This window comes from Paramisgurnus dabryanus, chromosome 4 (assembly GCF_030506205.2).
Source record: "Paramisgurnus dabryanus chromosome 4, PD_genome_1.1, whole genome shotgun sequence".
Lineage (NCBI taxonomy): Eukaryota > Metazoa > Chordata > Actinopteri > Cypriniformes > Cobitidae > Paramisgurnus > Paramisgurnus dabryanus.
In genome coordinates this window covers 32,321,270-32,337,976 of record NC_133340.1, presented here as the reverse complement: position 1 = coordinate 32,337,976, position 16,707 = coordinate 32,321,270, and the positions used below count along the sequence as shown (strand labels likewise).

At 35.1% G+C, this 16,707-nt stretch overlaps 1 protein-coding gene across 1 annotated transcript; it reads left to right on the top strand.

The window, feature by feature from the left end:
* Window positions 1–9,225: 9,225 nt before the first annotated feature.
* LOC135735698 (interferon-induced GTP-binding protein MxA-like) lies at window positions 9,226–16,707 on the top strand. Its single transcript, XM_065254195.1, has 12 exons — window positions 9,226–9,520; window positions 9,723–9,857; window positions 9,973–10,127; window positions 10,293–10,431; window positions 10,559–10,757; window positions 11,075–11,153; window positions 11,592–11,714; window positions 13,871–14,012; window positions 15,118–15,276; window positions 15,493–15,569; window positions 15,803–16,072; window positions 16,163–16,707. Exons 1-12 carry the CDS (start codon window positions 9,325–9,327, stop codon window positions 16,388–16,390), a joined length of 1,902 nt encoding a protein of 633 aa, XP_065110267.1. The 5' UTR covers window positions 9,226–9,324; the 3' UTR covers window positions 16,391–16,707.

Sequence of the window (16,707 nt, the reverse complement as noted above, 5' to 3'; positions counted from 1 at the left end):
ATGAAATGCGAATTTGGTCGTACGAATTAGCCACCCCATAAAATACATACGAATGAGATTGCGTTGGAGATACAAACTCAAACACACACATTTGTGTTAGTAGCATGACCTTTATGCTTATAGGACCTAAAGCGGGAACAATAAAATGTGGTTTACACCTTGTTAATGAAAGAAACCGGCCTCTCCACATTTATGAGTAATTGCTACTCCAGTTGACAAGCTATTAAATAAACAGGAAAATATTATGACATGTTTTTCCTTACTCTAATGTCATTCCAAACCCATATGCGGTTGTTGTTTTAATGTGAAACACAAAAGAGGGATTTTTAAAGAATCGTAAAATTTCTTTTTTAAGAATGCAGCTCTTACAGCAACAATTCATAGTGACCACAGCTATATAGCATATAAAGAGACTTTTCCGATGTCCTATTTTTTTCCTAACTGAGGTTATTATTCCGTAAAAATGTTTTATCACCGTAGCTCTCATGTCATGTTCTCAATTACAGATATTAGGAATAGCAGTGTTTTGTTACACACCTGACAACCAATAGCGTTTTGGCATCAGTGTTGTTGTTATATTTGATGTCTTTTTTATATGGATGTGAGCATGAAGCATTGCAATCAATTTGGCACATTGCATTGTGATATTTCCAATGAGATTCTGTTTCAAAATGTAAATCAATGCGATAACTTTTCACGTTTTGTAAGTTTGAGACCTGGAGGTGTGGGCGGATCTTTAAAAAAGAAACTTCTGCAAAACAAATCTCTAAGACTGATATAGCCATCAGTTTAGATATAAATCAGTGCTTTATCTCCTACTTATCAATTTGTGTTCTTAAATTAATTTGAAAACAAAACATTGTCCATAATGTGTGTGTGTGTTTGTGTGTGTGGACCCGAACTCTTCGGCAGTCACTTCTGCTTTCTCAAGTCAGAGTGGGACGAGAGGAAAACAGGCACAATGTGGCGACGGAGAGCACTGGTCCACACCCAATCTCAGACAATAGAGGAAGTCCTGCCCCATTCTGTATTGTGTTTAGTACAGAGCCAGGACGGGCAAAGGGAATTTGTCAATCTTGCTGTGCTATTACACGCTACGCAAGTCAAACAGCCGGCACACGGCCAAATCTTTGCAGGGATCTCATGTGAAAGAAAATAATTTTTCTTCGGTGTGTCGTACAACGGTTTCACAAACACTGAATTGGGTGCTCGGTGAACAGGTGATTGCCATATGCACCAAATAGTCTTGACGTGGCAGACGTTTGTGATTTAGTACCGTTTACAAACTTGGTCGGGGAAAACAAATGTGGTGTAAACATGTGGCTTATTGTACTTATTAAACACGGAAAAGCCTTGTCTTCATTATTTACTCTAATGGGTTCGCATGCAATGTATAGCTTGTTTAAATAGATAACTGTTTGATGTAAAATCACCTTAATGACAGAAAAGTCAAATAATGATTTTTGTCTATGGGGGGTGATTAAATATGTTAAATGTCTTTATTGAGAGAAAAGTCAAATAATGGGATTTTTTTGTCCGGACATTTTCATGTAAAATGGAATGAATGACAAAATAAGTTTTGTTGTAAATTAGCCAATAAGTTAAAGTGGACATATCATGAAAATCTGACTTTTTTCATGTTTAAGTGCACAATTGGATCCCTGTGCTTTTATCAACCTAAAAAATATTTTATTTTTCACATGCTTGTAGAGAATGGTTTACCAAAACTAAGTAATTGAAATTTGGCTCTCCTTGTGATGTCAGAAGGCCGCCCCCTTACTCGCACTATCCAACCCAAACACTGCCATTTAGTGCAGAGATCAGATCATTTGCATGTTAAAGGACACACACAAAACGGCACATTTTTTCTTACACCTACAAAGTGGAAATTTTAACATATTATATAAATTATCTAGATAAATTATTTATATGGTTTTTTGAGATAAAACTTCACATATTTACAGATTTATTTTACATCTTAAAAAAGTCTTGTGAAATGTCCCCTTTAAATTCGCCAATAAGTATTTAGATGAGTACATTTTACTTTAACTTTTGATTTTCAAAGATGAAGGTAACGCTGATGATTATTGATAATTAATTTAATAAAACTTTGATGGATATTAAATAGGAATATGCTTAAATGTTGTGCTCATGGGTTTGAACCTCAGGAAAAGACATACTGATAAAAAATGTATAACTTGTAATGCACTGTAATTGGATAAAAGCACCTACAAAATAAATGTAAAAAATGTAAAAAAAAAAATTGTTGACAATATTTTTAAAGGATTAGTCAATTTTCTTAAACAAAAAAAAAAAAATCCAGATAATTTACTCACCACCATGTCATCCAAACTGTTGATGTCTTTCTTTGTTCAGTCAAAAAAAAAAAAAAAAATGTTTTTTGAGGAAAACATTCCAGGATTTTTCTCATTTTAATGGACCCCAACACTTAACAGTTTTAATGCAGTTTAAAATTGCAGTTTTAAAGGACTCGAAACGATCTACAACGAGGCATAAGGGTCTTATCTAGCGAAACGATTGTCATTTTTGGCAAGAAAAATAAAAAATATGCACTTTTAAACAACTTCTCGTCTTCCTCCTGTCCTGTGACACGTCAGCGTAATACGCCATCACGTCAAGAGGTCACGGATGACGTATCGAAACTACGCCCCAATGTTAACAAGTGTGGAGAAAGAGGACCGTTCTGACGTTGTTGTATGTCAAATGATACTAATTAATGTCCTTGTGTCAGTTTATTGTTTAAAATGGTCCGCAAATGTGTGTTTCATATATGTAACACGTGACCTTTCGACATCATAACGCAATTACGTGAGGTCGCGCCGGCTCGTCATACAGCTGGAAGAAGAAGAGAAGTTATGGTTTAAAAGTGCATATTTTTTATTTTTCTTGCCAAAAATGACAATCGTTTTGCTAGATAAGACCCTTATGCCTCGTTTAAAATCATTTAGAGTCATTGGAAACTGCAATTTTAAACTGCACTAAAACTGTTAAGTTTTGGGGTCCATTAAAGTCCATTAAAATGAGAAAAATCCTGGAATGTTTTCCTCAAAAAACATAATTTCTTCTCGACTGAACAAAGAAAGACATCAACATTTTGGATGGTGGTGAGTAAATTATCTGGATTTTTTTTCTTAAATGGACTAATCCTTTAAGCCAAATCAACAAAAAAAATTTAAGGCAACCAAGTAACTTACTTTTTTAAGTTAAACCAACAAATCCATTTTTACAGAGGAAAAAACTTTTGCCATTTTCATTTTATCTTTAACTTCAAAACTTTTTTGAAAATTTAAAAAACTCTTAATGCCACTTCAGGAAGTTTCTAAGGAGCATAACATCACCATTACAGAAAATACAAGAAATCAATCTTTAAAACTTAACAAAGCGTCAGCCAAATGCCTCAATGTAAACATCTTACCACAATAAGCATAGTTTAACCATGGTATATGTAGTCTTTTAAACGAAACCAAGTTCTCTAAGAAATAAAAAACTCTTTCAGACGTTATAACAGTTTAAGCAAAGCAGCACACATCTGTTCTTCGCCATGCAATATGAGACTATTCAATAGTACAGCGCAGACAGCAACATAAGCAGACTGGCAGTTGTTATAGCAAATGACTTATGACAGTATAGCAGTGATTAATCTGCTGAGAATTCTTTTAATGCACAACTTTACATATTCATTGCATAAATCAAATATAGCAAACATATAACACAGCTAAAGAATTCAGTGTTTTATGTTCCAAAACATGTGTGGTTAGCAAACTGATGAAAAGTAAAAATAATACAGCTCGTTCAAGCGTATAGACAGCATCATGCCAAAAATGGTGATCTCACCCAAGGGTTTTTCACAAAGTGACCTAACAAATGTATAAATTGAGGAAGATGTTTTAGCTTGGAGGTAGCAACAAGTCTGAACATGAGGGAGAGTATGGAGTAGCGGTCTCTGCGGGTTACATCAAGCAGGCGAGCGTGGGTGAGGCTGTTTCATGCTTCTCGATGTATGTCATGGCGCCCATTTTCAGCTTGCCAGCATCTATGAGTACTGGCAACCGAGGGACCTTCACTCAAAAGTAAGTTGAAAATAAGTACGTGGGATAAGATGCGCTACAGTGAACTGTCACAGTGTTTGTTTTTCATAATGGATTGTGGGAAAGGCAGTATTGCCAACATTAGTTATTTTTAAGTATGTAAAAAGCAACAAGCACCAAAAGGGCAAAGAAAGGCACGCAGTACTTGGCATGCTTTTAAGGTCAGCACACAACATAATTGATGTCGTTTTTCAAACATGCTACAGCCAATGACAAAGGTTATAAAAATGTTCATCATGCATTTCTGTTTCCTTTAAAAAAAAACAAAAACAAATGAAAAACAACACTGCTGGTGTTCATCATACTCGTTCCTGATTAAGCTGACAACTTAAATGATAAAATGTCCCTTGAGGAGGGCCAGATGCTCAGGCCAATGTTCTTTCTATTGTCAACGTTGATTTGACCTTTGTTTGATATTAACTTTGAACTGCACATTGAGAATCTCATTGCTAAGTCTTTTAAGTTTCATGATTTTTTCCCGTAACATAAATTGTCACGTATCTGCAGAACGCTGCATGTGATCTATTGCAGCCTTTTTGTCTATAAACAAGTACCTAATGCATGTTTTTAATAAGTGGGTGGCTCGCCATACAAAAGCATTTGGGAAAAGGAAGGAAGTTTGACTCAATGAGGGGAAGATATGTGTGTACGGTGGGGAGGTCATTTGCATGGGAAAAGATTTGAGCAGTAACACTCATCACATTCACAGGCAACTCATACGGTGTACTTAAGCACATTTTGAGTTATGATATCCTGTTTCGACATCTTATTGTACTGAAGTAACAGAAGTCAACCTGATTGAGGCATCACAACATCTTGTTTGCTGTATTTTTAGCACATTACATTTTAAAATGTCATAGCATTAAAGTCTTTCATCAACATGCATACTTCATGACATAATGGATCTTGCAGGTCGAATCGACTACAAAAGTGCAAAATGGTTTTGGAAACATTGATATGTGCTTATGCAATAACAATGTGATAACTAACATTATCTTTACACTGATACAAAGGCCTATTAATGCAAAACAATAAAAAACAGTCCTGAGTTACAGTAGTACAATTAAACCTGTTTTATAGTAATTATTTAAAGTTTCATTTTCATATTGATTTTGTATGTGCAATGCATCAACAAATCTGGGTTTTAACTGTATGCCCCAACATATATGATATTTAGAAACTCCCAGTGTAAGTTTGTGAAAGTGATTGTGCAACATATGACACGATCTGAACTGATCTGACCTCATAAAAGTGTAGCCTATTGTGTAAAACAAAAGGCTCTTCGTTGTAACTACATCATTTCAGACGTTGCAAAGGGAGTATAAAATACTGAACGACTGACATAAAATAAGTGGTTAAATAAAAAAACCATACATTTTCATCGGAAAAATACCATTGTCTTAGTGTTGTAATGCTTATATTTAAGGTTTATTGAAACTGAAAGATCTAGTAAACAAAGTCTAAACCTTGGATATTTAGGATTTAAACTTTTGGCGTAGTCAGACGATTCATTTGGGAACAAAAGCTTTGTATAAATCCTGAATATAATGAATAGCCTACAACAAACCAATTTATTGTCATCTTTGTTTAGTATATAATGATTAAGTATATAATCTAATATTATAGTGATTTCTTTGTTCATATAAAGCCAGTTTAAAACAATGTAACATTGTAATGAAGATTTGATTTGATATAAATGTTATATTTTCTGGTTAGGGTTAAGTAGATCATTTGCTCAATAAATAGACTTGCAGCCAACAGGTCATTATTACCAAAGAAAATAATCAATTTAACACTGTAATCCCGTAACACAAAGTACGTATGCTGTTTTAACCTTTTAAAAAGTACACCTTTGTACCGAAATAATACAATATGATACCTCAGAGATACATATCTGTATACCTAAATGATGGATATAGGAAAACTAAGGGTACAGTAACATGTATACGCTGGAATTCATATAGAGATAGATTGTTCATTGGCAGTAAACAGAAAGAATAACCAGGAAAAAATATAAAAATAAAAATGTCATAAACACAATACAAAATATTTCCCAGTTGCATTTTGCAGACAAATTAACTTTTAGTGCATTTAAGGAGTTGAACCCACAACTTTTGCACTGCTAATACAATGCTCTACCTATTAAGCTATAAAAGATCACGTTAACAGAATCATAAGTATAACTTTTTTTAATGCATACAAACATCTGTATTGCCTTATACTATATTGAGGATTGGGCTCAGCTTTGAGCTGTGAGAACCAGCAAATGTTTAATTAAGCCACACATCAAATAACATAACAATGATGCTTTTCAACACCTCAGATGTAATGGAAAAAAATTTGCAAAATATTTACAGCTACATTTGTAATAACATTCATAGACGAATGTCATGCACTGATCAATAAACATCTCAAAGGTGGGTGATGATAAACACTGAAGTTCTGGTTATGTGGAGCTTAATGGTCCATATAAAAGACCAAAATGTATTTAAATATTTCTTTGACAACTTTGTTTTATTGTTAGAGATCAACAGTAAACAATTGGTTTCATGTTTATAGTAAATATTTACAACATCTGTGCATTATTATATTTTTTACCATTAACTTTTAGGAGCTGCTGATTGTTGAAAAATAATTTTCTGGGGTAGAATAGCAAGTTAGGGCCATAGGCCAAAAACAAATGACATTTATATGTTTACAGAAAGAGTTGTGTTTTAGTTCTTAAAAATTACAGTGAAACGTTATAGGACTAAAAACCTATCTTTTTAAAAAGGCATTTGAGTAATACTGCATCACGATTAGGTTTTATGTCTTTATGTGTTTTAAATTTTCTTTGATTTGTTTTAACTTGTAGCACTTTGAGATGTTTGACTTAACATATAAAGTGCGTTATAAATAAAATGTATTATTATTATTATTATTATTATAGAAAAGATAAATAGAAATAAATGCAACATTTCTCTGATGGGAGATTTATTAAGTGTTATCTTATCTTTAAAAAAATCAATATTATTGTATTTAAAAAAAGTAAAAACAGGTGAAATACTTTTTCTCATAACTTATATCATCAGAGAAGCTTTTCAAAGGACAGCTGCATTTTAATTTGCAATAAAAAAGTAATTTGTGTCTGACAAGATGACATGAAATTTTATTCAAATAGATGTGGTTTTTATATACATTTGTTTAAACTATTTAACTGAATGTTATATAAACCTAAATGTTTGCCAGAATTCACGCTTTACATTTTAGGTCCAAATGCTTTTTTCTAATTGAGTTTATATGACCTGTCAGTGTTTTTCTGTTTAACCAACCAACTCTGATTTTAGATAAACACCCCCCTCTACAGGATATCTTTGGCAGTAAAGTGATAAATTAGGGCAGTGGTTCTCAAACTGCAGGGGGCCCTGAGATGGTGCTGGGGGGCCCCGGTTTTATGACATTTTATAAAATAAATTAATTTATAAATTAATTCTGTGTAATTAAATCGCAGAAAAATAAGCTATAACCGCACTACATTGTATAATTTAATATGTTTTGTTTAATTTAATATGGTCACGTAGGGATGCACTGTATAGACGGGTTGCACGGCGACGTCACTAACTGGTTGCGCGCGCAACCGAGGGGCAGAAAGAAGAGACGTGCATTGTGTTGTATGCTAGTAGCGGTGTCTGTAAGTCAAAATGCCAAGGAATTTTTGCGTGGAAAATAGTACCAACAGAGTCAGTGCTGGGTGCCTGATGTTAACATACCAGTAGATGCGACTATTACGTTACTAGCATTATAATTATAAAATTATAATTCATACATGTATCACAGTAACACTGCAAAAATAAAGACAGAAAAACAGATACAACTAAAATCAAGTCTTATTTATGTACAAACATTAAAGAACGCTTCAATAATTAAGGTTGTTGCAGTAGCAGATCAGCTCACCAATCGGTCTTTCTGCCCCTTGGTTGCGCGCGCACCCTGCAATGTTTGTAAACTTGCAACCCCTCTATACAAGGTGCCACAATTGACTTATTGGTTAGGTAGACTCCTAATCTAAAATGACGTATTCTGCTTGTTAGTCTTAACCTGATCCAGTTTTTTAATCACTGTGTTGTTTTTCACAATAACCGTGGCGAGAACAATCGTGGTATGTGGCATGATCGCACCTGCATGGGCTCTTTTAATTAGGAAACGAAAGTTAACTGAGGGAATCAAGTAAAAAAACCGCTGAGTTGGCTGAGAAAACGAAAGTTTAACTGGGTGTCATCAAAATCTTTTAAAGGAACAATAATCCAATGTAGCCTAATATTCAGTAATATGATATACCCAACTAAAACTACCAAAACAAAACGTGACAGTTGGCGACTGGGTGGGGCTGAATATGCGGGATGAAAAACAGCAACGTTTGTTTTTGGATTTAAAACTCTTTGAATATTTTTACCTTTACAAACTGCCACTTAACACTCGCATTATTCACATTCATTGTCTCTCTAGTGGAGCGACCTTCCAATCTCTGTTATTTAAAAAAACAAAAAAAAAAACAACGATGGGATCATAATAGCCAACTTGGGAAGAAGACTTTTATATTTTTTGTAGTCGCATTTGCTAATGGTAACAGATGATGTGCAGCACATTGATGCTAAAGCAATAATATAAAACACGAAGTAGGCTATAATTACATATAAAATTAATAACATTTATTTTACTGAAATTGAAATTAAAATGAATTTTTTTATGGTTGGTTGCTTGGTAACAGACCTGAGAGTTGCCGAACATGTGCGATTTAGACTTTCTATCTAGAATAAGATTTGGCGAGAATCCTAAATAAATTGAAGATTTGCTTTTGTAATATAAATCAGCAAAAAATCCTAATTCAACATATCATATCTTATAGAAGGTCAGGTGCACGTGGTCTGTCTGTGCGCGTGTCTGGTTACAGCAGCTCATACAGGTAAAATCAGTATGACAACACTCAATTATCTAACCACTAATTATCAACACCCCGATGTATAGTTTAACCTAATGCCCCATAGGCTACTGAACAATAAACCACGTGCATAATGAAGAAACGAAACTTTATCGTAGTTCCAGGAAATTAAAGTGACGCACAGGTACAAGTGCTGCAAATACGCTTGGCATCGACGCGTCCGATCTCAGTTTGTGAATCTATACATTTATACGCTTGCAGAAAAAGTTCGTTGATTGTTTTGCAATTTCGTTAAGGATGGAGAAAAGTTACACGCTCAGTCAGCATTATGAGGAAAAAATTCGCCCTTGCATCGATATTATCGATAAATTGCGATCTTTGGGAGTGGAGAAAGATTTGGCGCTGCCTGCCATCGCCGTCATTGGAGATCAAAGCTCGGGGAAAAGCTCTGTTCTGGAGGCATTATCAGGTGTAGCTTTACCCAGGGGCAGTGGTAAGTTATTAAGTGTTTTTGTTTTTATTCTTGTTTTATACACTTATGAAAATAAAATGTCTATATATTTTTTCTTTATTGGGTTGTATGGTTCAATAAAGATCTTTTTTTCTAAATCTTGTTTAAACAACTGTAATGTCATGATCATCTCGGTTTTCTGTGAATGCTGTGTGTTATTGAGTCTATGTTGTGTTTGGTGCAGGCATTGTCACAAGATGCCCACTGGAGCTGAAGATGATTAGATCTAAGGATGAAGAATGGCATGGAGTAATCAGTTACCAAAACTACAGTGAAGAGTTTGATGACCCAGAGGATGCTGAGGAAAAGATCTGTGAAGGTGGACATTTTAAGTCTGGATATCTCAAAAGAATGAAAGAAAAAGTGACTGGAAAAAATTCCTTACAATTATTAATCTAAAACTTACATAATTGTAATCTTGTAATTGTTTGTAGCCCAGAATAAGCTAGCAGGACCAGGTGTTAGTATTAGTGATGAGCTCATCAGTCTGCAGATCAAATCTCCCAATGTTCCTGATCTCACACTCATTGACCTGCCTGGGATCGCACGAGTTGCAGTCAAGGGTCAACCTGAAAATATTGGCGAGCAGGTAAATGTAACTTTCTGGACCAAGTAAAGGCTTGTTTTGTTTCACAAAGCATATTTACTATATTTTGCGTGCAGTCTAGTTTAATAGACACTTAAAGTGTCTTAAACATTTATCTGGTTATCATCATATGGGATTAGAAACAATAATCACATGCATTTCTTACAGATCAAAAGATTGATCAGGAAGTTTATTACAAAGCAAGAAACAATCAACTTAGTTGTGGTGCCGTGTAACGTCGACATCGCGACCACAGAAGCGTTACAGATGGCTCAGAATGAAGATCCTGCAGGCGAGAGGACTTTAGGTACGCAGTGCATTTCATGCAATAGTAAAACCAACGGTTTTCATGTTTATTCTGTATTGTATGGAGCATCTTAACAAAGCCACACCTGGTAGATAATCCGTGTATACTCTGATTGCATTTTATATAGGCATCTTAACAAAGCCAGACCTGGTGGATAAAGGCACTGAAGAGACCGTGATCGACATTGTGCACAATGAGGTCATTAATCTCACTAAAGGCTACATGATCGTCAGGTGCAGAGGACAGAAAGAGATTTTGGATGAGGTCACGCTCGGTGAAGCCACAGAAACAGAGAAGGCCTTCTTCAAAGACCATCCCCATTTCAGGTGAATAAAACAACATTTGCTACACTTGCAGTACAGTGAAACGTAAACATCTGCACTTGGAAAATAGAAGATTATTTAGGTGTCATTTATTTTAGGTGTAACTGACCGTGCTAAAGGCAGCATTTTTTGCATCTGCTTTGGTATGCACATGGATGCAAATCTTTACCCTACACAAACACAAAGCAGTTTGTATGGCACAATTCATGATATTGTGGCACACACTGTGATCTGGCACATTTGTCCTGGGTCTTTACTTTGCAAAACTGTAATGAATTTTTCCATTATAGGTACCTTTATGTATGTGTTTTTTTTTACAGCTCGTTGTATAATGAAGGCTTTGCAAGTATTCCTAAGCTGGCTGAGAAGCTTACAAATGAGTTAGTTCAGCACATTCAGGTAAAATTATTTCTAGCAAAACAAGACTGACCATATTTTAGTCTCATTCTTCTACATAATGGGGCGGTTTCCCGGACCACGATTAGCTTAATCCAGGACTAGGCCTTAGTTTAATTAGGAAATATAACTAGTTTTACCAAACATGATTTCTAAAAACATTACCTGTGTGCATTTTGAGGTAAAACAAAGGGCACTGATGTATTTTAAGATATGTAAGTGCAAGTTGTTTTCAGTTTGGAGAGCTCTTAAAAGTGTTTAAGTCTAGGACTAGTCTAATCCCTGTCCGGGAAACCGCCCCAATTTGTTTAGTTTAATCCATAATCATGCGGTTTTCCTGTTTCCTGTGATGTCTTTTTTTTGTAGGTATTTTCTGTGATTTTTTTAAAGTAAATTTGTGCTATAGAAATAAACTTCAATTAAATTTGATTTGTTTTGTAGAAATCCATGCCTCGCTTAGAGGAGCAAATCGAAGCAAAGCTAGCTGAGACAGAGAAGGAACTGGAGAGATATGGTAATGGACCTCCATCAGAGCCTGCAGAAAGACTTAGCTTTCTGATTGATGTAAGTACATTTAGATTGCATTTACAATTATTAATTTCATAGACGCTTTTATCCAAATACCAAATGTAAATTTATCCAAATGTAGATACCATTTGTCTAAAAAAAGCGTAGTATATAAAGCTGTTTACAATTAGGAATAAAGTTAATTTGCCCAGGGCTGGTCAGTCCTGCTCCTCAGTGGCGGTCGGTGACTTCTTTTTTCAAGGGCGCTCGATGCGAATGCACGTGATGCACATGGTTTACATGACACAACAAACACATATTTTGAAAATACACATGACACTCCGAACCCTTATTTTGAATTTGCACCCCTTGGATGAGCAGTCACGAACCGCCACTGCTGCTCCTTGAGATCAACCTTACTGAACAGTTTAGTTCCAACCAGTGGTGTAGTCTACGTGATACGCAGGTATACGCCGTATACCCACTAGAAATGGTCAAGGATTTCCGTATACCCACTAAAAATAGCGCGAGGATGCGTAACAGCATGGTTTTGTGACATATTTTTAAACTTTTAGTCATAATATAGATGTGAAGCACTGATCATAAGCATGCTACACTTGCCACTTTAGCGGGTTGAAATATACATATTAAGCTATATACTTCCTGCCGAACTGCGCGATCCGATCGGCGTATTAATTTCTATGAAATCAAATTACTATAGTGACGCGAAAGTGACTGGGGAGCAGACTGGTGTGACGCCACAGGGAAGTGACAGCAAAGCACCGCGAGAGCGACTGTTATCACATGGAGAAATCTGCTTTGAATCGCTCTCGCGGTACTTTGACATCACCAAGAGGTCTGCTTAGCGCCAAATGAAGTCGAACCTGCAGTGTAGCTGCTCACGCGACACTGAGAAGTGAACGAGTGAAGCAGTGCTGCAACATAAAATCCATAGAGCTTACAACGCACATGTGAGTACAACATTTAAATCATCAGTCCAGTTTATTACTTTATCTGGAGGTAAGGCTCCAAATGCAATAAAATAAGCCCGTGATAATATCCTGATGGTTTTTAGCTGCCTTCAGTTCCTCTGCATGTTTGCGTGTGCTTCACAGTGTTAAACTTTCCTTCTCTGTGTTCATTTATATATCTGCGTTCAAGATCATCTTGACAAGATGTATATGATCTTAAACTTCTGTGAGGAAATTCATGTCTGCGTTGATGTTCAGTTTAGACTTGCAAATTTTAGGCTACAGGATGGTCTTGTAATAATAATTAAGTATAAGCCTATTTTCATTTTTAGACAATGCTTATATTATATGCAAAAAAATAAGCTTTAATATCAATGACTATGCAAATTAGAGTTAATTCATGGTCATCTTAAATGTGTATTAATTAAAAACATATAGTTGTCAGATAAGATCTATTGAAAGAGTGAATTTTTTTTCTCGTTCAATGCATGTGTTTGCCACGGATTGAAGATTGTAAACAGTTTATTTAATTTTAATTAACAGTTAATTAACTTTTGTTCCTGAGTTAGATGTTGATTAACACTAAACCAGTCTAAAAATCAGTCCAGTTTCCCCAGCTGTAAACCCATTGGCTCTAAAGTCTTTTTTTTTCATATAATAAACTGACATGTTGATAACACATTCAGTTGATGTGTTCATGAGTACACTTTCAGAATGCTCTAAGTTACATGAAAATCTTTACTGTATGCATCTGTGAGTGTGGTGGTGCTTATGAGGTGTCGCGCTAGGACGAGTGAGCATAAGGGTGAGAGGGAAAAATCACAGTATACTCACTACAAAAATCTAGACTACACCACTGGTTCCAACCACATTCATTTAGACTGTGATTAGCATGCTATTTTTAGGGTTGCATCTATATTTTGCAGGAAAGTAGGAAGGATTGAGTGCAACTGCAATGTAAAAAGTAAAAGTTGGATCAACTTCAAAAAATACTTTTAGGTTGAAAAAAATTATTTTTACCAATTAAAGTTACCAAATGAAGTATTATTTTGTTGATCCAACTTTTACTTTTTACAGTGTGATTTGCATGGCCCAAAATCATGCAAATAAAATTGTAGACTCATTGCAAATGTCCTGTAAAACTAGTAAAAGCCACTGAACCACAGTATATCAGTGTCTGTATATTAATGAATAATTGAAACTTAATCACTGATGTCTTTCACATCCCATTACTGAATTCAGAAAGTTACAGCATTCACTCAGGACACATTTAACCTGGCAAACGGGGAGGAGGTTAGATGTAATTCAGAGCTCATCATTTTTCAAGAGCTTCGGGATGAATTTGCACGATGGAAGATGCTCTTGGAAACCTCTGGAAATAAGTGTAAGTAAAGAATGCATAATGAAATAAAAATGTTTTTGTTGGACGGCCCATTTCTGTTTAAGAAACGTTAAAACGAATAGATATAGCATTAACCATTGCCATGGCCTATGTATGGGCGATATTTGGTATTTTTAATTGTCAGCTCTATCTTTATGTTTAGTTATTAAATTGTTCTGCACTTAAAGTCGCCATGAAACGGAAGTAGGAATTGTCTTCTTTTCCCTGTCGGGACATATGAAATGAGAATAAATGAGTGTGGGACTTGATCAAGAACTGATTGGAATATTGGAGCTAATTGCTGTGATCTTTTCCCTGGCAGAAACAATTCTCCAATAGCCCCGCCCTCTCACCATTCCTCATAACAGGAAGTAAAGAGTCGTTTGGAGGAGATTAGCATTTTTGATTGAAAACAGTTAAATTATTTATAATAAATAATATTCCATGTAAAAATAAGATTTACATTTTTATATTATGATGACTTTAAGGACTCGCTCAAGTGCCTAAAAATGCACTGTTTTGTTTAATGTGAAGATGTACACAGCAAAAGTTGGAGAGTTAAAATTTCAGTGTTAAACATTTGTGAGTTTAATTCAACCTTAAAGAGTAAATTGAACATATTTACAGTAAATTGTTGTTCAGAGTTGTAGTTAATTGACAGAGTTAAAAGGTTTGTACTTTGACGTCAAAGTACTCTGTGGGGTATTTTGAGCTAAAACTTCACATATGTACTCTGAAGACACCGAAGACTTATTTTACATCTTTAAAAAATTCATAATATGATTCCTTGAACATCCCTACTGTTAAAAATTTTAATCTTAAAAGTTTTCATTTACACGGATGTGGGAGTTCATTTAACACTGGACTTTTTGCTGTGTACAAGTCACATGTCTGTACGGGATTTTTCTGAGATGTGTGTGAACACATGCACAGATACCAGAATCATAAACCAAAAATCAAACGATCCCAGGAAAACCTTTTTCATGTATTGTCCATAATCTGTGTGTGAAAAGGACTTTTTACCGCCTGATCTGATGAGAAACATTTACATTTCATTTGATGATGTGTATTTAATGTATGTCTAAAAATATTAAACATTTCTTTGCAGTCAACAAGAAGATTGAAAACGAAGTTTTAATTTTTGAAGCCAAGTATCGAGGGAGAGAGCTTCCAGGTTTCATCAGTTACAAGATCTTTGAGAAGCTGGTCAGAGAACAGATAAAAAAATTAGAGGAACCTGCATTGAAAACACTCAAGACCATCTCAGGTCAGTCAGTGTTGTTTTGTATTTCAAATGTAAGGCTTGAAAAAACAAAGCATGAGTGTGATTAAATGTTTTTGGTTAATTCAGCACCTAGTCTTGTGAAATTGTCAAGTTTGTGCAAGTTTTCTTGATACAGATTAACTGGATAATAAAGCTTGAATGGTATAATAATTCAGTTGAAAGGTGTCAAAAGAAACTTTTGTGTTTGTATTTACATAGATGTTGTAAGAAAGAAATTTACTCAATTGGCCCAATACAGCTTCGTTGGATTCCCTAATCTTCATAAAATAGCAAAGGTAGGTTTTGTGTTACGACAAAAGGTAATGGCAACACACAAATCCAAAGTGTTCCAAATGTACTGTCAAGCGTACATTTAGGGTAAACATATTTTTTGTTATTTAATACCAAAAAATAAAGATGTGCATTTCAGTCACACGTTTATAGATATCTTTGACTTCTAATTGAATTGTCTATCATATCACTTCAGTCTCGTATACAATTTATATTAACCAATCTTTTGTGTTCCAAGACTAAGATCGAATCCATCAAGCAGGAAAAGGAATCTCTGGCCGAGTCCATGTTGAGAACTCAATTCAAGATGGAGCTTATTGTTTACAGTCAAGATGGCACATACAGTCAAAGCCTTCAGTATACAAAAGAGAAACTGGAGGAAATCCAAAAAGGCATACCACCAAAATTTACATTTAACCCCAGCATTACACCTACATTTTCTTTCGGAAACACAGGCAGCCATGCCTCCTTGCAAGAGATGAAGCTTCACATACAGTCCTATTACGCTGTAAGAGCACTAACTTGAGCTTTCTGATTAACCATCTGTAGCTGAGATTTAACTGGATGTATGTGAAGCTGTGTTATCTTATCTCACCAGATTGCAAGCAAGCGTCTAGCTGACCAGATCCCAATGGTGATCCGCTACCTGCTTCTCCAAGAGGCTGCGGTGGAGCTGCAGAGAAACATGTTGCAATTGCTGCAAGATAAGGATGCTGTAGATGATCTGCTTAAAGAGGACTGTGACATCGGCCAGAAGCGGGAAAATTTACTTAGCCGCCAAAGACGTCTATTAAACGCACAACACCTCCTGATAACCTTTGGTTAATATATTCAATTGCAATATTTTTATGTTCACATAGTATCCTCTGTTCTCCACTTATAATTGGATGCAAAAATACAAGGGATTATCCTGCTTAAATCCTGGATATTGATAGGTTAATAACAAACTATGGCTGTTATTGATGGTTGCTGTTCAATTTGAGTTTAAAAGGATAACAAAAGACAGTGATTTGCTACAGCTTACAGAATCTGTTATTAGTTTATCACATTTAGGATTAAATTTTTTCTTATACTAATAAAGTTATAAAATAATCTATGTTATTTTTAGTTTTTCATATAAAATAAACAATAAGTGCAAGAGTG